Source organism: Monodon monoceros, unplaced genomic scaffold (assembly GCF_005190385.1).
Source record: "Monodon monoceros isolate NGI ecotype Baffin Bay Population unplaced genomic scaffold, NGI_Narwhal_1 Super_Scaffold_15, whole genome shotgun sequence".
NCBI lineage: Eukaryota > Metazoa > Chordata > Mammalia > Artiodactyla > Monodontidae > Monodon > Monodon monoceros.
In genome coordinates, this window is record NW_021703771.1 from 37,346,753 (window position 1) to 37,369,033 (window position 22,281).

A 22,281-nucleotide genomic window follows, 5' to 3' on the forward strand; every position below is an offset into this window, starting at 1 on the left:
GGGCAAATTCCCAATTGATGCATAGGTAGAACTTTCCATATTAGGATGTGGCTAGAAATGCTAGTATGCCCACTCTGGCCTTTATGGCCTGAAAAACACTTTAGCTGTAAGATAAATTAAAAAAATACAAAATGCTGAATTATCAGTCTCCATTTTATTTTCCTGATATAGCACTTTAGGGCAATAATGTAATTAAATCTCTAATTAAGTCAACTGAATAACTGTATAAGTGCAGAATCACCCGAAATAAATTAAGTCCAAATCCCCTGCTAGAGGATCCAATTAAAGATATTAACACAAAGAGGATCCACAGTACTTAAAATGCATTATTATTTAACATTTATTAAAAGGTGTTATTAAACACCTTTTCCGTGATAAATGTTGCTTTTATGAGACCCTTTTAAGAAATCATTGTATGCCTCTGAAAACTATTTGGTTTGAAAGTCCTCTTAAAATATTAAAGGCAAGCCCTTGCCATGGGATCTAAGCAGCTTTAGAAGATGTGGAGGCAGCAGTCGCTTCTCTCCAATGAAATCAAAACAAAACCTTAGACCTAGAAGAAACCCCAAGCACCATCTTCGCTTCTCACCTCATTTTGCAGAAGACACTGGATGAGAAAGGCTAAGTGATGTGGACCAGAGTCAAGAGCAAATTTGAGAAATGGCCTAGGTTGCATTTCTGCACATCCAGAGCTCTTCTACTCTATAGCACTGGAAAAGATTTGGAGATAGCCCCAAATTTTCTTTCACCCAACCAGATAGAGTGCTTAGAGAGAACAGGGATACTAAAACTCATCTGGAACATGGGGCAGACCTTGTTCTGAAGAAGCTATATAATAGAGAGTAAGGGAGTATGAAACAATATGTTAAAGTTTTGTTTTGTATTTAAATGGTTGAAAACAGCTGGATAAGGGTAAAAGGAAACAAATGGGAGCCATGCTGTTATGGGAAGAGACCACATACCTCTCAACCAAGTGGTAGAAGTGGACCATGCTTCCTTAACAGATTATACAGCTGGCAGAAAGGTATGATGCAGTAATGATATGGGGCTTCAACCTTTGAACATCTGCTAAAACTTGCATTCTATAGTTGGCAAATTCCTGGTGTGCCTAACTGATAATCTTATGTATTAGAAGATAGAAGAAGCACTTTTTGCTTAATTATGTCAGCATAATTGGATATAAAGGTGATAGGAATTAACAAAAACTTAATGCCATCTTGGTATTAGAATCAGTCCTTAGAAAGGCCTAGCAGGAATGGGTTTGGACACCCAGACTATATGTTAGGAAAGTGCATTGCAAAAATAAGTTTAGTGAAAAGATTGCCATTAACTATAACTGGAAATAAAGTTCAAGGGTGATGGAAGCCTCTGAAAAAACTAAATTCCAACAATGTCATACTTAAATATGAAAGTGATCAAAATAATGGCTACTGAATAAGCTCTCTCAGGGCTCTCATTTGAGAAGGTCCAGGTGTAAAAGGAGGAGCCTACGATTCCCTCCACTGCTGAGCATTTCTTCTGCACAGAGCACCACTGTGGAGACAGGGCAGTATCCCTGTTTTGAAGGAGCTGACAAGAGAGATGTACAGAACTGTAAAAATTGTGTGGGACTCCACCCAGAGGCTTGTATTGTCACCAGGACACTTGCCACAAGTGTTTTTAAAGTGCTGTTCCTCACAGAAAATGTTCAGAAACAAACAACCTTGTCAGAATCTGCTAAAAGACTGATGGGCATGCTTGAGGGAAGGAGATGATGACAAAAATAAGGGGCTCCCAGATGTAAAGGTTGTATGTTGAGTAAGAACAAGTATGTGCAAATATTTCCAAAAGATAATATACTATTAACACTCCCTAACACCATACACAAAAATAAACTCAAAATGGATGAAAGACCTAAATCTAAGGCCAGACACTATAAAACTCTTAGAGGAAAACATAGGCAGCATACTCTATGACATAAATCACAGCAAGATCCTTTTTGACCCACCTCCTAGAGAAAGGGAAATAACACTAAAAGTAAACAAATGAGACCTAATGAAACTTAAAAGCTTTTGCACAGCAAAGGAAACCATAAACAAGACGAAAGGACAACCCTCAGAATGGGAGAAAATATTTGCAAATGAAGCAACTGAAAAGGATTAATCTCCAAAATATACAAGCAGCTCATGCAGCTCAATATCAAAGAAACAAACAAAATGGGCAGAAGACCTAAATAGACATTTCTCCAAAGAAGATATACAGATTGCCAACAAACACATGAAAGGATGCTCAACATCACTAATCATTAGAGAAATGCAAATCAAAACCACAATGAGGTATCACCTCACACCAGTCAGAATGGCCATCATCAAAAAAGTATACAAACAATAAATGCTGGAGAGGGTTTGGAGAAAGGGGAACCCTCCTGCACTGTTGGTGGGAATGTAAATTGATACAGCCACTATGGAGAACAGTATGGAGGTTCCTTAAAAAACTAAAAATAGAACTACCATATGACACAGCAATCCCACTCCTGGGCATATACCCTGAGTAAACTATAATTCAAAAAGGTACATGCACCTCAATGTTCACTGCAGCACTATTTACCATAGCCAGGACATGGAAGCAACCTAAGCGTCTATCAGCAGATGAATGGATAAAGAAGATGCAGCACATGTATACAATGGAATATTACTCAGCCATAAAAAGAAATGAAATTGAGTTATTTGTAGTGAGGTGGATGGACCTAGAGTCTGTCATACAGAGTGAAGTAAGTCAGAAAGAGAAAAACAAATACTATATGCTAACACATATATATGGAATCTAAAAAAAAATGGTTCTAATGAACCTAGGGGCAGGACAGGAATAAAGATGCAGACGTACAGAATGGACTTGAGGACACGGGGAGGGGGAAGGGTAAGCTTGCATGAAGTGAGAGAGTGGCATGGACATATATACACTACCAAATGTAAAACAGATAGCTAGTGGGAAGCAGCCGCATAGCACAGGGAGATCAGCTCGGTGCTTTGTGACCACCTAGAGGGGTGGGACAGGGAGGGTGGGAGGGAGATGCAAGAGGGAGTGGATATGGGGATATATGTATATGTATAGCTGATTCATTTTGTTATAAAGCAGAAACTAACGCACCATTGTAAAGCAATTATACTTCAATAAAGATGTTAAAAAGAAAAAGATAATATACTATTGAAAGAAGAAAAAGGAAATAGAACAACTGAAGAATGAGTTCAAAGTCGTAAAGACTAAAATAAATTCCATGAAGAGGGGCCTTTAAAGATGAAATGTGCATTCACATAGCCCATTACAAGTTGTCAGGGGGGCCTTGGATGCAGCTACCATCCTGGCTTCTGTTGTCCTTTGCTTTCCAAGACCACCCACCCCCCCATTCCAAACATCATATTATCCTCTAGGACAAATAACTGTGCAGCACCCCACTGAGCCCCTCCCTGCGTCAGCTTTCTCACTCTTTTTTTCTGATGTTCTTGTCCAGCTTTCATCCTCTAACACGTCCCTTCTCTGTCTTCCTCCTCACTCTGGAGACCTAACTTCTGGTCTAGGGCACCTTCACAGACGCACCCACCCACCTCTGTTCTGCTCTCTCATGCTCAGAACGCACATAACTGTCCTTCCCAGCTACTGAAAGACTGTGAGAAATGTCACAGATGGGAGAGTCAAATGACTAATGCCTTCCAACACAGGACAAAAAAGAAAAAGATGAGGACGAATGTGCATTCTGGAACACAGATCTGGGAGCTTATGAAAATTACGGCAAAATTCCAGAAAAGGTTATTAAATAGACAGTTTGTGAGCTCTCGAGAAAAGGCAGCAGTGCTAGCAGCCCCAAGGTAGGTGGGTCACAATGAGCACATTATGACAAAACACTCTCATTTTTCTTTTGATATTAACTTGGCTGTTAGCTTCAGAAATAGTAAAGATAGAGTATATTCAGATTATGGAAACTTAGTCGTGGATAAGACAGAGAAATGGGATCTGTATAAGAGTTTGGCAATATGGATTCAAACACGTAAAATAACTATTCCTAGAAAATGTTTAGTAGTGGATTTATATTGAGCAGAAAAGCGATCTCTAGTGTTGTGCTACAAGACTCAATACTTGGTTCCTTTCCCTTATCACAGTGCTTGAATGAAGATGAAGAAGAAATGCATATTAAATTTTAATTTTCAGATGTCATATAGCCAAGAGAGAAAGGCAACACATGGATAGCATCAAAATCTTAATGGTTTTGACATGTTGAGCAATAAACTGATACTAGCCAGAAGAAATGTAACAGGGCAACTGTACAGTTGAGCATTTAGGTTTCAAAAACTAATTGCAAAAGTTTAAACCTCAGTTTGGCAGTGACTCATAAAAAAATGCTGAAAATCTTTGATAACCACATTCTGTATGTAAGCGAACACTATGATGTAGATACTAAAAAAAAAAAAAAAAAGCGAACGCAAACTGTGGCAGTATAAACAGATGTACATGTCCAAAAGACAGGCAGGAACAGTCTCACCGCAATCTTTGATGGTCAATCATGTTTAGAAAACTATGTTCAGTCCTGGGTGCCATGTCTCAAGAAGGACACTGACAAGATAGAAAGGGTCCAGTGTTGGGATGAAGAAATATTTGGAAACATGTCATTTAAGGAATGTTTAACCTGGAGGAAAGGATTAAAGGAAGATATTAAACCCATCTTCAAACTTCTAAAGCAATTAAATGGGAGAAGGAGCAGTCTTGTTCTATACGCTTCAGGGAACAGAACAAAGAGCAACAAGATGAAGTTTCTAGGAAGCTTTAATTTCAGTAACAAACAAGAAAGAGTTTTCAAATGACTAGTTTGTCTAACACGAATAGTTTTTTTTTTTGACGAGCTGTTAACTCCCTATTATTTAAAGTCCTCAGCGACTAGAGGCCCACATCTGAAAAAGGTATGAATGAAACTCTAAGCTGAAGGGGGAGGTGGCACAAGGCTGCCTCCAAGGTACCATGCAACTTCAACATCCTAGCTGACAGTGCTTCAGCTGAATGGTTTTGCCAGCTTCTGAGTGGCAAGACTTGGTACAAAAGGAAAAGCTACAATTAAAACGTTTCTCTAGGGCTTCCCTGGTGGTGCAGTGGTTGAGAGTCCACCTGCCGATGCAGGGGACACGAGTTCGTGCCCCGGTCCGGGAAGATCCCACATGCCGCGGACCGGCTGGGCCTGTGAGCCATGGCCGCTGAGCCTGCGCGTCTGGAGCCTCCGCAATGGGAGAGGCCACAACAGTGAGAGGCCCGCGTACCGCAAAACAAAACAAAACAAAACAAAAACCTTTCTCTAATACAAGAAACTGTGAAATGTACTACAAACAACATAAAAATTTCCTTTTTGCTTAGAATAACAAATTATTTAAAAGAATCTATAGGAAAAAAAATCTACTGATCTACTGACCTTATTAAATATCTTATTTTGGCAAAAGTGGAAGGAGGTGGAAATAAGAGAATTTTTAGTTATTATATTTCCTGAATCACATGAATTCACATGCCAACACACAATTAGAATGGTAGTGCTTCACAATATTAAAATAGTAATAATATTAATAATCGCAATAACAACAAACACAATCCCATATATAGTACTTATATGTGCCTAGCACTGCGGTAATATATTTATATCTATATAATATATATATATATCTGTAAGATATATATAATAGTACCTACCTCATAGGGCTGTTGTGAGGATTGTACATCTATCTGTCTGTCTATCTATCTATCTATCTTCTGTTCTATATACCCTATGAGGTGTGTGTGTATCTGTCAATCTATCTATCTATCTATCTATCTATCTATCTATCTAGGAAAACATTAGAATTTCCTTTGAGAAGAGAACACATACCTATGTTAATAATGTCCTTTGCACAAGGGCAAACTTTTAAAATACACATCACAGATTAAAAGAATAAATCAAGTCAAATACCTTTGGATAAAACCATATTTACAGAGATGACAAAAAACTGAAGCCATCATTAGATTAATTATGTACCTCTATTACAATATATACATTTTTTTTCTACCACAAAAATGCCATACAGTTGTAGAACAAATGTCAATAGGAATTGGAGGTGGAAAATTTCCACATATTCTGGGAAGAAAAAGCCATAAATATCTCAATTGATTAAGTATACTCTTCTGGACATTTTTTCTTTTTTTTTTTAAACAAAAAGGCACTGAACAAGACTACTGTGTTACAAAACAAAACTAATATATTTGTAGTTTAAAAATTCTTAATAATAAAACCATATTCTTTTTAACTAAAAAATCTCAACCAAAGACTCTGACTGCAGCAGTGGTATTTGGGGTTTCACACAACAACAGGACACTGCCTCATGTCATTTTCACAATTTTTTAAAAACCAATTTCAGGGTTCATCATACTACATTTAAGTCACTGAATAAAGCATTATTCAGTGCTAATAATAAAGCATTATTCAATGAGTTCAAAATGATAAACATAATTTATCCCATGCTTTAACATTTTTACTGTTCCCTAAAATATCAGAATATTTTTCTTTTGTAAAATAGCCTGCAAAATTACTATAATATAGATTTGTATTGAGCTTTAAGATATTCTATTTTAGGGCTTCCCTGGTGGCACAGTGGTTGAGAGTCCGCTTGCCATTGCAGGGGACACGCGTACGTGCCCCGGTCCGGGAGGATCCCACATGCCGCAGAACGGCTGGGCCCGTGAGCCATGGCCGCTGAGCCTGCGCGTCCGGAGCCTGTGCTCCTTAACAGGAGAGGCCACAACAGTGAGAGGCCCGCGTACCAAAAAAAAAGATATTCAATTTTAACAAGTTCTATTTATTTTATTTTTTTGTTGTTGTTGTTGTTGTTTTTGCGGTATGCGGGCCTCTCACCTTTGGGGCCTCTCCCGTTGCGGAGCACAGGCTCCGGATGCGCAGGCTCAGCAGCCATGGCCCACGGGCCTAGCCGCTCCGCGGCACGCGGGACCCCCCCCCCCACCCCGTACCGGGGCACGAACCCGTGTCCCCTGCATCGGCAGGCGGACTCTCAACCACTGCGCCACCAGGGAAGTCCTCTATTTATTGTTTTGCAGAATTAAAATCATTCTGTATAACTGTGTGAGAGCACAGGACACACATGACGTTTGTTACACTGTTCTTCTTTTCCCTGGCCAAGTTCTGGAAGCCCATGGAGATGGGAGGTAAGAGAGGTGGACTCTGGGAAAAACAAAATGCCATGTATTTCCAGACACGATGGTCTTTCAAGCACCTTGGAGCAGAATCCTCCAGATGAAGCCACACAGGAACCTTTTTTTTCTTATAATATGATGAGATGTTCTCCTCCTAAGACTGGTTAATCCATTTATGCTATTTCATAATAATATGAAAAATGATCATAGAGAGGCAGTGAGCAAACTTTGGTAGGGAAACTCTGGACCTGGACATGTGTGACCTTGGGCAAAGCAACTTCTCTAAGCCCACCTCACCTATAAAATCACAGAGGTAGTATTTATGCCACAGGCAATTATTATGAGGAACAAATAAGATAATGTATGTGAAATTCCTCTGACATCAATGAAATGCTACACAAAGGCAAGGTTTGAAGAGTAAGTGAGCACTGCGTTCATTGCAAACCTTACGTGTAACATTTTTAATGATGTACCTGCCTTTAACTATAAACATTCATAGATTATTTTACATAGATTCATGAAGATGTTTTAAATATTTAAACACTGTGATTATTAGTGAATAGGAAACATGCTTGTTTTGAAAAATGAATTTCCAAATCATCTTGACCATTTAAAATTCAGTCTATTCCCCTTAAAAGGAAAAAAGAAAAAAAACATAATAAAGACAGGTAAGGTATCATTTTTCTCGCCCTCTCTTCCACACACGCGTCTGTTAGGCTCGGTCTGGACGGTGTGTGGCCTCCTACTGAGAGTGAGATTTCAGAACTGATTTCAAGGCTCAACCTCTCAGCTAAGTACATTTATGAGTCTGTGCTGTGAACTACTATCCACAAAGACCTGAACATAACCAAACAACTCATTTCATACAAATTATCATGTCTGAATATATATGTATATTATATGTATAAATACCTCTAAACAAACACACACATATACAGTTTAATGTATATAACTATATATTATATATATATGTAGTTTAGAGATATTTTCATTAAAAACATTTTACTACCATAATCAAAACTGACCTAAATTGTTGACTCTGTGGCTGAGCATTCAGGCAAAGTTATGCTTGCTACTTAAGAAACAGAGGTCAACCTTGTAGCTCACTATATGAGTAGATGTGCCTGATTTCAAAATGTAATTAAATGGAATAAATGTACAATTTAGTTTAATTTTTAAAAGTTAACTTATAAACTTTCATTAACATTTGATAGGTAGGGTATCTGAAGTTAGTAATATGGAATTATATTAAATTGAGGCTTAATTCCATAGGAAAAGCAAGCTTTGCTTCCTGGTTATCATGTCTTCTGAAGGAAAATTTAATGATTTATAAATAATCACTGATTTATCTATAACCTGACTCAAAAAGCTAATTTTTAATTTTAGTACTATATTCCAAAGAAAAACTTAATTCTATACATTGAAATTCAAAAAGCAAAACTGGGACCTTGAAGCTTTTTAGCAAACTCTGTACCAGAAATTCAACAAGCAAAACATATCATAGGTTGTAGATTGCAGCAATGAGCTACTCTTGCCTGTAGCTTTTTTAGGAGTGAACCAGTAAATAGTAAGCTCTGCAATCTCATGACAAATGCAATGCTGGTTATTTAATTAAAAAGAACACTGTGGGACAAGAGCATGCATGTCATGTAGGTAAACAGTCCTGGGGGTTATTTGAGGAATACATAAACTATGCCAGAGTGAATTTGGGTTTCTATTATTTTACTTGAGTCCATATATTATACATTTCTTAAATCCTCCTCATGTCCAGGTTTTTCATCTGCTGATACCTGGGGATCAATTACCTTAAAACTACCATTACCACTGCCAACACCATCCACGTGACCCTAGATTCTTGACATCCTAACATGCATCCTGACACAAGATGAGATCAAAAGTCATTTATGATTTCTATCACTAGAACGTAAATCATAAAACTAGAAAACTACGTCAACTGAGAGCAATGACAATGAAACCAATGTATACCTCAGCCATGCCTTCCAGGCAGATTGCATCAGACTGGGGGCAAATGCAGGAAATCAATGTATGGGGTGACGCTGTTACTCGGCCATGTAACTGTAATCATATCTGCAGGATTAACACCTCTTCCAGATGTAGGAGGGCTCGACGTTATGGTGCTATGGTATTTGTTAACATAGATTCTTGCTTTCCTCAAGAGAACAGTAATGAGAACTTGTTTTATTTACTTTTTTTGGTCACGCTGCGTGGCTTGCAGGATCTTAGTTCCCTGACCAGGGATCGAACCTGTGCCCCCTGCAGTGGAAGTGTGAAGTCCTAACCACTGGACTGCTGGGGAAGTCCTGAGAACTTGTGTTATTTTTATTTATTTATTTATATAAATTTATTTATTTTATTTATTTTTGACTGCATTGGGTCTTCGTTGCTGTGCGCAGGCTTTCTCTAGTTGCAGCAAGCAGGGGCTACGCTTCGTTGCGGCGCGCAGGCTTCTCATTGCAGTCACTTCTCTTGTTGCAGAGCACAGGCTCTAGGCACGTGAGCTTCAGTAGTTGTGGTGTGCGGGCTCAGTAGTTGTGCCTCGTGGGCTCTAGACTGCAGGCTCAGTAGTTGTGGCGCACGAGCTTAGTTGCTCCACGGCATGTGGGATCTTCCTGGACCAGGGCTTGAACCCGTGTCCTCTGTGCTGGCAGGTGGATTCTTAACCACTGCGCCACCAGGGAAGCTCTATAATTTTATTTATTAAAAAAATTTTTTCTTAGGGCTTCCCTGGTGGCGCAGTGGTTAAGAATCCACCTGCTAATGCAGGGGACACGGGTTCGAGCCCTGGTCTGGGAGGATCCCACATGCCGCGGAGCAAATAGGCCCATGAGCCACAACTACTGAGCCTGCGCGTCTGGAGCCTGTGCTCTGCAACAAGAGAGGTCACGATAGTGAGAGGCCCGTGCACCGCGATGAAGAGTGGCCCCCGCTTGCCACAACTAGAGAAAGCCCTCACACAGAAACGAAGACCCAACACAGCAAAAATAAATAAATAAATTAATAAACTCATACCCCCCAACATCTTCTTTAAAAAAAAAATTTTTTTTAATTAATTTTTATTGGAGTATAGTTGCTTTATCAAGAACTTGGTTTAAATGGTTATACCTATAAAACTTTCTTGAAAGAGTGAAGAATGCTTACCAGCTTAAAAAAAAATCACAATAATCACTGTACTGGTTCAGCAAATAAATGATAAGACAGTCACTTACTAGACAATCACTATTTTTGAGACCAGAATTATGTTAGATTACAGAGTAATGCATACCATTTTCTGGATTTTTGTAAGACCAGAGCCTGCCTACAAATTCTCTCTTCTTTTTGTAGTATGTCTAAAGCACTTTGGGAAGCAGTATGGCAGTGAAGAGTACAGTGTGGAGTCAGCAGACTCAGGTGGAATCATGACTGTGAGATAGTCAACTGTGAACGCTGTTAGCTTATTCAATCTCTTCTCCATAAAATGAAGGGATTCAGAGACAGAATCTGATAGAACCACTTCATTAAAGTGCTTAGTGTGTGTCTTGAACAGAGTGCACAGTGAAAAACACGCGTACGATGGCATGCATCTGACAGAGATCACAGGACGTCAAAAGGCCTACAACTTTTCCTAACAGGTGCACACAAATCTCGTCAGGAATGAAGATAAAAGGTAGCATAATTTCATTAGATCTAGAACAGGGAGACCTTTCATAGGGGGCACCATTGCACCATGCAGGAATCAATCTTCAGAGGTACATCTTTGGCTTTATTACTATCTGGTGGATAGGTAAGACCTTTCATCAATCCAAAAAGTCAAGGACTTGGGGGAAAGAAAGGATCTACTCACCCGTAATCTTTAGTTAGGAGCACTGTAGACATCACCGACCTATGTTACAGGCCCTGTGATCTCTACTGTTATCTCAGTAATTCTGTTTGAAAATTGAGGCGGCACGGCCTCCTTGCTATTTCAGAAAGGTGGTTAAGCACATCCAGGATCAATATTCTGTCTCACGTGTCATTGGGGAGGCTGAGTAGTGCCTGCAGACACTGCTTAGGAAACATGAGGGAATGTCTTCAGATGTACCAAATGAACAAATTACAGCTTTCTGAAAGATGAGACATCTTGATAAAAATCCTTAATTCTGTAAAAAATCAGCCTGTAGGATTAGTGAATGAGTTTGAAAATATCAATCTAAGGTAATGACAAAGACTTGTGACTTACTAAAAACCACATTCAACATCAACACAGAGGTGCCTCCCTTTTCCTTCTCTTTTTAGAAAACTCATGCCTCTCCACTGTTTTTTATGACAGGGAAGGAGACAGCATTCCCTTCAGCTCTGCTTAAAACTGTTCCGTGGACTAAGCAGGCTCCTCTCTGGGGACAGAAGGCTCAATCCTCCACATAAAGTCATACAGGCTCTCCCTGTGCATAAGTGGCTCCTGATATCACAAACTGAGAACAACAATTGAATCCAGCCACCCCACCGTGCAAAGAATTTACCCACAGAACCAGCCTGGTGGGCATCTGTAGTTAGCTTTCTAGACTAAGAGTCAAAAGGTTACCCCAACTGAATCTTTGTTTCAACCCAGAGGCATTGAGGAGGTAACCATTTGATTCAAAATATACTTGGGGAAAAATAAGAGGAGCAAAGATGGGGTCAAATATGTCTTATGAATTAAAAGGAATATAGGCACAGACATCTGGCCCATCTTGGGTTATTCATTCATTCATTCAACGGTAGTTCAGCATATATTTATTGGGTACCCAGTATGTGGCAGGAACTGTGTTAGGCCCTCAGGGTATAACGGTGTGCAAAACCAGACTCGATTCCAGGCTTACAATTAAGAACTGGTCTTCATCAACAATCTAAGTTTGCCGTAGCTTCCTGATAAATGTTAGGTATTATGCAGACATGTAATTTTTCAGGGCCCAGTAATTCAGAATGATGAATCTAAGGATGGGAGAGATTGCCCCAATAAATACTATTGTCATAAACTAAATGATGTTTTATATATAAAATTAGAGATTAAAGACCAATAAGCTAGGAATATATGATTTGAAGAAAAATAAAGAAGATTTATAACTGCCTAGAGGATTGAATTTAAAGAGTATCAATAGGGCTTCCCTGGTGGCATAGTGGTTAAGAATACGCCTGCCAATGCAGGGGACACGGGTTTGAGCGCTGGTCGGGGAATATCCCACGTGCCGCGGAGCAACTAAGCCCGTGTGCCACAACTACTGAGTCCGTGTGCCACAACTACTGAAGCCCACGTGCCTAGAGCCCGTGCTCCGCAACAACAGAAGCCACCACAATGAGAAGCCCGCACACTGCACCGAAGAGTAGCCCCTGCTCACCGCAACTAGAGAAAGCCGCGCACAGCAAACAAAGAACCAAAGCAGACAAAAAAATAAATAAAATTTTAAAAAATAAAATAAAATAAAAAATAAAGAGTATCAATAGTACTTGGGTGAACAACTTAGAGGGTGGCAATATTTTATGATGTCACAAAGAGGCTTATCATTTTTATCATTTAATAATTTTATTCATGGTCCACAAGGGACTAGAGATTATGATCATTAAATCTGTTGATGCCATTGAGGTGTGTGGGATTGTTAACACCTCAGAGAACAAGAATCTAATTTTAAAATAACATTAAGATATTAGTGGAATAGATCATCAGGGCAAGATGATAGTCACTGGGGACAAATGCAAAATAATACACTCAGAGACTTAAGGAGGAAAAGAACTAGTTTGATAATGGGGAATGAATGAATGAATGTCCAGAGGGTGACTGTTGTGCAAAAAGACTTGAGGGCTCATAATAAGGCACAACTCTTGGCTCAAGATACTGACTATTGCATGTAGAATTAGAATTTATTTTTTATTTTATTTATTTTTAATTAATTAATTTTATTTGGCTGCGTTAGGTCTTTGTTGCTGTGCACGGGCTTTCTCTAGTTGCGGTGAGCGGGGGCTACTCTTCGTTGTGGTGTGTGGGCTTCTCCCTGCGGTGGCTTCTCTTGTTGTGGAGCACGGGCTCTAGGCGTGCGGGCTTCAGCAGTTGTGGCTTGTGTGCTCTAGAGCACAGGCTCAGTAGTTGTGGCGCACGGGCTCAGTTGCTCCACGGCATGTGGGATCTTCCCAGGCCAGGGCTCGAACCCGTGTCCCCTGCATTGGCAGGCGGATTCTTAACCACTGTGCCACCAGGGAAGTCCTAGAATTTATTTTTGATTAAAAGTTTCACATGGTACAAAAGCTTCTTTGCTTTATTACAGACAGAAATTGATCAATGATTATTTTTCCATCATTGATAACTGTATTTTGAAGGAGATTTGTAATCAAAGCAGTGGTTGCAAAAACTGGCTTTAGTAAATTAATTGTTTTGAAAAAAAATTAAACAAAACCTATTCATTATTGCTGAAAAAAAAAGGAAACCCAAAACAAAAAATACCCCACTTTCCTGAAATGTGATTGCCAAAAGAAAAACAACTGGTTTTATCTGATTTTTAAGGAAACAAGGAATGGAGGATTTAAAACTTTCAGATGGCTGTTCTGGCAGTGTCTTCCAGCACCCACCCCTCTGCTGTGGGTAGGTCATCAGATCAGCGCCTGCACTGCGGGCTCGGTGTACGACGTTTCTGTCTTCCTCAACTGTTCCCCAGCACCTCAACCACAACTTCAGCCCTCACACAAAAATTCACAGTGTAAAAAAAATCACATTTCCGAAAACAGACTTATGGTTACCAATGGGGAAGGGGTGGAGATAAATTAGGAGTTTGAGATGAACATGTATACACAACTACATATAAAATAGATAACCAACAAGGACCTGTTGTACAGCACAGGGAACTATACTCAATATTTTGTAATAACGTATAAGGGAAAAGAATCTGAAAAAGAATATATATACATATATTCAATTAAATATATATAACTGAACCACTGTGCTGTACACCTGAAACTAACACAACATTGTAAATAAACTATACTTCAATCAAAAAAATTTTTTAAAAACCCCACATTTTCCAATGGTGTATTCCTTCTATCGCCATAGAAGCAAGCAATTCTTTAGGAGCCTAGAATTAAATGCTGGTTATGTCACTAAAAACACAAGTTCAGGCAAGTTATTTTTCAATTCTCAGTAGCTCAGGTTGTAATCTGGAAAAATTCCAATTCAAATCAGAGTCTACACTTTTAAAACAGATACCTTTCAGAAAAAAACCCTGCTCAGATGTATTACCTTAATGCCCTTATTTACATTTTTACACGTTGTCATTCAGTCTTTATCAAGCATATAAAATTTTATATAGCTGCATCCATATCATAATGGTATTTGGATTTGGATTTTTTTCCTTTAAATTGTTTTATAAACATCTCATCTAATTGGACCACAAGTCTTTAATGAAAAACGATGGGAGAGGGGAATGTCAATGCTTCTACATAGTCTCCATAATTATCACTAAAACAGAAATCCTAAGTGTTAGGACAGCTTCAAGAGGTTAGAAGAAATGAGAGATTTAGTGCGTACAGTGATGCTGTTTGGAATATTTTACCAAAGGAGCTAATGCGAAGTCCCAGGGTAGGAGAAGGAGCATCTGCCCAAGAAAGGGGTAAGGGAAGAGAAAACACAGCAACATCTGGTCTCTAAATGTGCCAATGTGAAAAATTCTCAGAGCCAGTTAGCTAGGGTTATGGGAAAGAACAAGCAGGAAAAAATTGTCTGCCAAAAAAAAAAAAGTGTCTGGCTTTGTCAGTAAACAAAGGACAGTAATACTTACAGAAAATTTCCTATACTATACTCAAGGTTCAAAAAAGAATTTTGGATTCAATAGGCAGCAAAACAGCTGAAGCAATCTATGGATAATAAACGAGAAGAAATGGCTAAAGGGCAAGCCTTGGAAAGGAAAGACTCTTTTTCTTCTTAAAGGGAAATGATGATATGTGATCATGCAAATGCAAATGTCTGTGGACAGCACAGTTTGCTGCTGGGAAGGGAATTTTAATGCGTACCCTATGCAAATGCGTTTTATAATAAAACAAAATGTGCAGGGCCTTCCGAGGGCAGGGAGGAAAGAGGAGGGCAGGGGCTCTAGACGCTGTGCCTGAGAGGCAGGGGAATGCGCTACTCTGGGACCCTGAACAAATTCCAGGAGAGGGGGCATGGCAAAAACCCACTCCTTTCAAAAAACCTCTCTCACGTTTGACTGAGAACTAGATGCCTGATAAATCAACACCTGCAAAATCTTTCTTTACCAAGGGCTTAACCTTGAGCAGTTCTCTGTGCTTCGAGTGAACCTCAGTAAGAAGACATGAAAAATAACTTTCTTTTCTGTACTGAGTCGTGGGGAAAATTATATGAACTACACAGTCAAGACTGGAGATGGATACAAAGAAAGCTCCTGCAAACCATTTAGAGTCTTTGTGTCAAAATCAGCATGACTGTCAAAGCCCACGTAAGGCCCAGTCCTAGGCACTTGGGGGAGAATGAGCAGGAGGCCGGCCCACATGGCTGAGAGTCTGGTTTTGACCAAGTGATATTTATTCATATTTGCATACCTGAAGCAATTATTAACAGGAAATTGGGAAAAAGTCTGTATCTCTGTGATGGAGATATTTAAGCCAGCCTTTTTGAAAGTGTTAAAAAATTAAAATTGTAGAAAGCCAAACCATAGGTGCCATGTTTTGCCTGAAGTGGTAAGAATACCATCTGCCTCAGTCTCTGAGCAGCATGCTTCTTTCAAGTAGCAGTAGGCTAAACTACCGGCATACGCTCAGCTCCAGCTGGGGAAATTACACAGACGTTCGTAGATGTTTTTCTAAGTAAGAGTAGTCAACATGCTCGTTTTCCTTCAGACATATATATTAGTTACCATAGCAAACCAAGAGTGAATGTGGCCTGAGAAACTTCTCCACTGGTCCTGACACACGCCCATGAATTTCTACAATTCAATAGGTGGCACTCTTCCCTGTAACACTGAACTCAATCTGCTTGGGGCCAGAAACCTAGGGAACATGGACTAGTTCCCTATTCCGTGAGAGATACACACTCAGGGCTGCAGACCAATCACTGTAATGAAGATCCCCATTGCATCGCGCATATGAGCAAAACTGTCGGCACCGGTTTTTTGGTCACAATTCACTTCTGGTAATTACATTCTGTCCAATAAAACTTCTGCAGCTTTAACTAGGTACGTAAGATACTTCTTGTTTTTTTCATTTTAGAAGCTGGGTAGAATTGCCTTACAGTTAAACAGCTTCCATTCCTGCCCAGCCCTGGGTGGATGAGCTTCAGGAGTAGGTAGAGTGCTCCTGTGCTGGTGTTAACCACCTTCCAGAGGCGGGAGAGACTTAATGAATGAATAGTTGCTGAGTGCTTTGATATCTTTAGATGATAAAGGCAGTGCAGCAGTGTAAAGCCTTCACATCCAGGCTTCATCGCCACAGGAACTCAATTAAGAAGTAATTCAATTTCTTTTCTGAGTGTTTGAGGACAGACCACTGTTTTGCGGAATGTGACAGGCACTCTCGAGATCTAGCTGAGACTGATTTTGATCGTCACTTCTGCCCTCTCCCCTGCTTCCTTGCCATTCTGAGACTGACAAAATTGGAGAGCTGGTATACAAAGCCATAGAGCACATGGTCAAAATAATTTTCTATGGTTCTTAAAATCTGATTTTTCAGATAAAATTTGGCTTTTGAGAAAACACTCACCACTTGGAAATAAAGAAATCTCCAGCAATAAATAAATTTCATGACACTCTCCAGAAATGGCCATTGAGTTTTTCAAATGTAGTTTTACAGAGGGACATCCCTGGTGGTCCAGTGGGTAAGATTCCACGCTCCCAATGCAGGGGGCCCGGGTTCAATCCCTGGTCGGGGAACTAGATCCCACATGCAAGCTGCAACTAAGAGTTCACATGTCGCAACTAAAGATCCCACATGCTGCAACTAAAGATCCCACAAGCCGCAACAAAGATCCTGCGTGCCCGCAACTAAGACCTGGCGCAGCCAAAAAAAAAAAAAAAAAAAAAAAAAGTAGTTTTACAGATAAACCCACCAGGGGAGTCCTAAGCTGCCTAGCATGATGCCTGCATCAGTCAGCATGAGCACCAGGACCATATCATGGACTCATGATATGCTACGTAAGAGACAATACTGTGAGCTGGACCCTGCAGATGTCTCCCCGACACTTGGTACAGATGGATATAATTGTTTTTACCCATGGTACTTGGATTTGGGTCTATGTATGGATGATAGGTCTGGGTTAATCGCCTAGATCCCTTAAATATCAGCACAGCACCACATACCCTAGCAGGGTGGGTTTCTGTTTATTGGCATGAGAAATATTCTCACTGGGCACTTGGGAAGGCAAACTTAGGGCTACTGAACATAGGGATGGACTGTGTTATATAGTCAATATACTCTTTAAATGGCTAATTTGAGTCTACAAACCCCAATTCCAGACCTCTTAGCTTCCTGCACTTCTCCTAGCATCGCACCAATGCAGCACTCATCCATACGCATTTGTCACCCCTATACGTAAGCTTGTGCTGGGTACAGACGATGCAACCATGGACAAGGCCATTGAAGGCCCTGCCTTCAGGGCTCTTACATTTTAGTGGAAGAAGACAGAAAAAACAAGCAACTAAATAAAAATGGTAATTTTAGATTATGATAAATGTTAAAGAGAGAAAAAACAGAGAAAAGGTGGACTTTCAATAGGAAGGTCTGAGTCAGTCCTGGTTGTGGCGGTAGTCAGCCCCAGCGCAGCACCTCGCCCACATTAAATATCAGATCCACAGTGCTTGGGCGTATGAAGCGGATGAAGGAATGAATCTGGACCGCAGTAGTGCACAAGATAAGAATGTCCCCTCTCCCCCCAGAAAGAACGTCTCCTCTCAAATTTGGGCCTAAAGAGTAGAACAGCACTATTCTAAACTGCTCCTTTTATACTAAGGAAACTGAGGGAAGACCTAAAAGGTTAAGTGGCTGAGAACAGATTTTGCAGTGAGTTGGTAACAGAGCCATTGCTCGGTTCAGGGTGTTCTATCTGTGCCCCATATTCTTTTCTTTTCTTCCAGTCTCTTCCACTATCAGGTGCTCCTGCAATAAGAAATCCTGAAGGAGTTCTCTGAATCGTAAATAAGCATCAATGATAAATGATCACTCTATTGCCAAATCATGATGTCATTTCCCTTACTTTTTCATTTATAAGTTATTTCCTTTACTATCCCAGTGAAATCCCAGCATTTATCTCCAAGCTAGTTTATTACAACCTTTCCAAGCAATCTTCTTATCCCTGCTGATACCTGCAACTTGTGTCAAAAGCTTTCCTTTCCTCTTTGACTGAAATAAAAAACCCTATACCAGAATATCTCCTGTAACTAACTTCATGGGTCTTCTATTTTCTTATGGCCTCACTCACTCACCATTTACCAAGTGCCAAGCACTGTGTTGGGCACCAAGCATACAAATAAGATACTGTCTCTGGGGGGCTTCCCTGGTGGCGCAGTGGTTGGGAGTCCGCTTGCCGATGCAGGGGACGCAGGTTCGTGCCCTGGTCCGGGAGGATCCCACGTGCCGCGGAGTGGCTGGGTCCGTGAGCCATGGCCGCTGAGCCTGCACGTCCGGAGCCTGTGCTCAGCAACGGGAGAGGCCACAGCAGTGAGAGGCCCGTGTACCACAAAAAAAAAAAAAAAGATACTGTCTCTGCCCTCAAAGAGCTCACAGTCTATGATCTGTCTCATAAATGGTCATTATAAAATAACAGAGTTAAATGCAATGACTGAGAGATGCACAGTGTGTTAGAGAATGGAGCACCTCATCCAGCCTAGGGAACCAGGAAGGACTTCCTCTTGGAGATGATCCTACATTAAGCCTTACAGAAGAGGCAGGGGTAGCCAGATTAAGGGAGACACTGCTGCATTCCAAGCAGAGGGGACAGCATGGGTCAAGGCACGGAGAATAGAAACAGTATGTTTTATGTAATTTAGTGCCGCTGGAGCACAGGGTAGGAGGGGACAAAGCTGGAGAGTCCCTCCAGGGGATGAGACCACAGTGCTTTATATGCCACTCCAGCAAGCTCTGAATTTGCCTTATAGACAACATGGAGCCAAGGAAGGTTTTAAGCTGGAATGTGAAACTACCAGATTTGTGGTTTAGATAGACATTCTGGCTGGCGATGGATCTGTGGGGACAAAAGAGAGGCATAGAGACCAGTCAGTAGGTTTCCTAGTGGTTCAGATGAGGAGACTGAACATGAACAATGAAAGAGAGATCAAGAGGAGGGGCTGGATTCAAGAAAATGTAGGATATAAAACTGATGTGACTTGGTCATGGAACATAGGGGTGAGGGGGTAAGAGCATTTGAGAGTGACTTCTAAGTTTCTCACACGGTTGACTGGTGGGATGACAGTGCCAACATCAGGAGACAGAATGAGTAACAAGGACCAGAGATAAAACACTAAGACTGGACCCTAATGTCAACGATGGACTTTGGGTTATAAAGATGCATCAATGCAGGTTCACTGATTGTAGCAAAGGTACCACTCTGCAGCAGGATGCTGGTAGTGGGGAAGGCTGTGCCTGTGTGGGGTCAGGGGGTAATATAAACTCTCTATACTTTTTTGCTCAATTTTGCTGTGAACTTAAAACTGCTCTGAAAAATAAAAGTCTATTAAAAAAAAAAGGGTCCAGAGATGTTGGAAAGATGCTGAGTTCAGTTTAAGACACTTTGAGCTTCTTTGCCTGTGGGAGACCATTTGGGTATTAGGCTCAAGTAGACATCTAAGATACAGTGACAGACACAGAAGTCCTCAGTTTAGAGGTGCTCCTATTAATCTAATTTTTCTTGAAGAATGCAAAAGTTTGTGAAATAGAGAAAAGGAGGACCTGCATTTCAGGCAAGGAAAAGGCATGGAGCCAGGGGTGTGCGCTCCGGGGCTGTCAGGAGAGCACAAGGTTCTGGATCAGCCCTGGAGAGATCACTGAGGGTTTTGGTTGTCCCACTGCGAGCAGAGCCCTTACAGGTCCCACTTCTTCCTCCTCGTCTTTGGTGTGCAGGTGTGCTCACACTGGCTGTTCTTGACTGTTGCAAAAACCAGATGGTTAGCATGTTCCTTTAGCCAAGCAGCTGTATGCATCCCATACACTTGCTAAAATATTCCATTTGTTCCTCCGGAGAAAACAGAATGTGACCCAAGTGTGTTATAGGCTTGCACCGGTGCACTGAAATCTGAAATCCCACAGCAGTTTTTTTTTTTGCACTACGCGGGCCTCTCACTGTTGTGGCCTCTCCCGTTGCGGAGCACAGGCTCCGGACGCGCAGGCTCAGCGGCCCAGCCGCTCCGCAGCATGTGGGATCTTCCCGGACCGGGGCACGAACCCGCGTCCCCTGCATCGGCAGGCAGACTCTCAACCACTGCGCCGCCAGGGAAGCCCCACAGCAGTTTTTGAACAAGGCTGTGTGTCAGAATTATCTGTGGAGCCTTTTTTCAAACCCTTTCATTCTGCCCCCGCCCTACTCTGCCCACCAGTGGATTTTGACGTTGGTGGAAGAGGGTATTATGCTGTGGTAACCCAGGCATGTATGTTTTCAAAAGCCTCACAGGTGATATGAAAAATACTGCCTTTAGAAATCCAAATCTGCCCTGAATGGTGCTTCCCAGGTATTAGCTGATGATGCTAAAAGCTGTTTTCCATAGTCCAAAGGCATCTTTCCAGCAATGGTTGGTGCTTACCCAGTTTTTCTTCACAACACTTACCACCATTTGACGTTATATTATGCATCCATTTAGTTGCTTATTAGTTTACCCATCTCCCCCACTAGCTTGTAAATGTCATGAAAGAAAGAGTTGATCTGGTTCACTCTTGTATTTCCAATACCTAACAGTGTCTGGAATGACGCAGGCATTCAGTAAATAAGCTTATCATTAAATGAATCCTATTTTACCTGCTAATCAGCTTTGAATGTGATGACTCTCTTTTGACCTTTCAAATATAAACAAAAACCAAGCGTCAAACTGAAATGTATAAACCTGTGTAGAAGGTACAAAATCTACCTACCTTAGCATAGTCTAATCTTCCTTTCTGTTGAGCCTAAAACAGAAAAGAGGGGGAAATTAATTAGTTCTTTAAAAATCATTTAGTATTTCTATAACTTTTGCTTCTCAAAGAGTGTCAACTCTCTCCCCCCTCACCTCTCCCCTTCTCTGTCTCTATATATGTATATAGTGAAATATATATATATATATATGTATGTGTATACATATAAATACAACTCTCAAACATATTGAAGAGTTGTAAGAACAGTACCACAAGCACACATATACACTCTAGGTTTGACAGTGGCAAACACCATGACCTCTCGTAAGCATAGGACCCCTTCGTGCTTCAGCACACAACTCGTAAGCATAGGACATCTCATACACGATCACTTTCAAATTAAAAAAACTCGTAAGCATAGGACATCTCATAAATTAAAAAAACTCGTAAGCATAGGACATCTCATACACGATCACTTTCAAATTAAAAAAACTAACAATAATGCCATATCATCTGACATACAACCCATGTTCAAATTTCTCCCACTGTCCCAAGAATATATTTTATTTTAGCTTTTTTTCTCAAACTAGAATCAAGATTCACACATTGCACTTGGTTTTTATGTCTCTGTTTCGCCTTTTAAATCTAGACTAGCCCCTCCCCGTTTTTTAAGAAATGAAAATAAAAATCATTAACTTTTAAAATAATTGACTTTTTGAGGAGACCAGGGCAGCTGTCGTATAAAATGTCTCTTTCTGGATTTGTCATATTATTTCTTCATCGTGTCATTTAACTTGTCCCTGTGTGCTTACAAACTGAAAGTTGGGTCTGAAGAAGCTTGCTTAGGTTTAGGTTAAACATTTTTGGCAAGAATATTTTACATGGAATATTATATACTTCATATTGCATCAATGTGGAAGGCACCAAATGTCAGGCTGTCCTACTCTTAATAATGCTATAAATTTGATCACTTGGTTAAAGTGGTGACTATCAGATGGTTCCACTGTAATGACATATTTCCTTCTCTACAATTAGTAATCTATGGGGTCA

At 40.5% G+C, this 22,281-nt stretch overlaps 1 protein-coding gene across 3 annotated transcripts in view; it reads right to left on the reverse strand.

Annotated features, from left to right (window-relative positions):
• PDSS2 (decaprenyl diphosphate synthase subunit 2) overlaps window positions 1-22,281 on the reverse strand; it is a 261,592-nt gene that overhangs the window by 15,670 nt on the left and 223,641 nt on the right. For all 3 annotated transcript variants that reach the window (XM_029223452.1, XM_029223451.1, XM_029223453.1), the window contains one exon: window positions 21,253-21,285. In XM_029223452.1, the coding sequence (XP_029079285.1) occupies window positions 21,253-21,285 (33 nt within the window). The remainder of the gene's footprint in view (window positions 1-21,252; window positions 21,286-22,281) is intronic.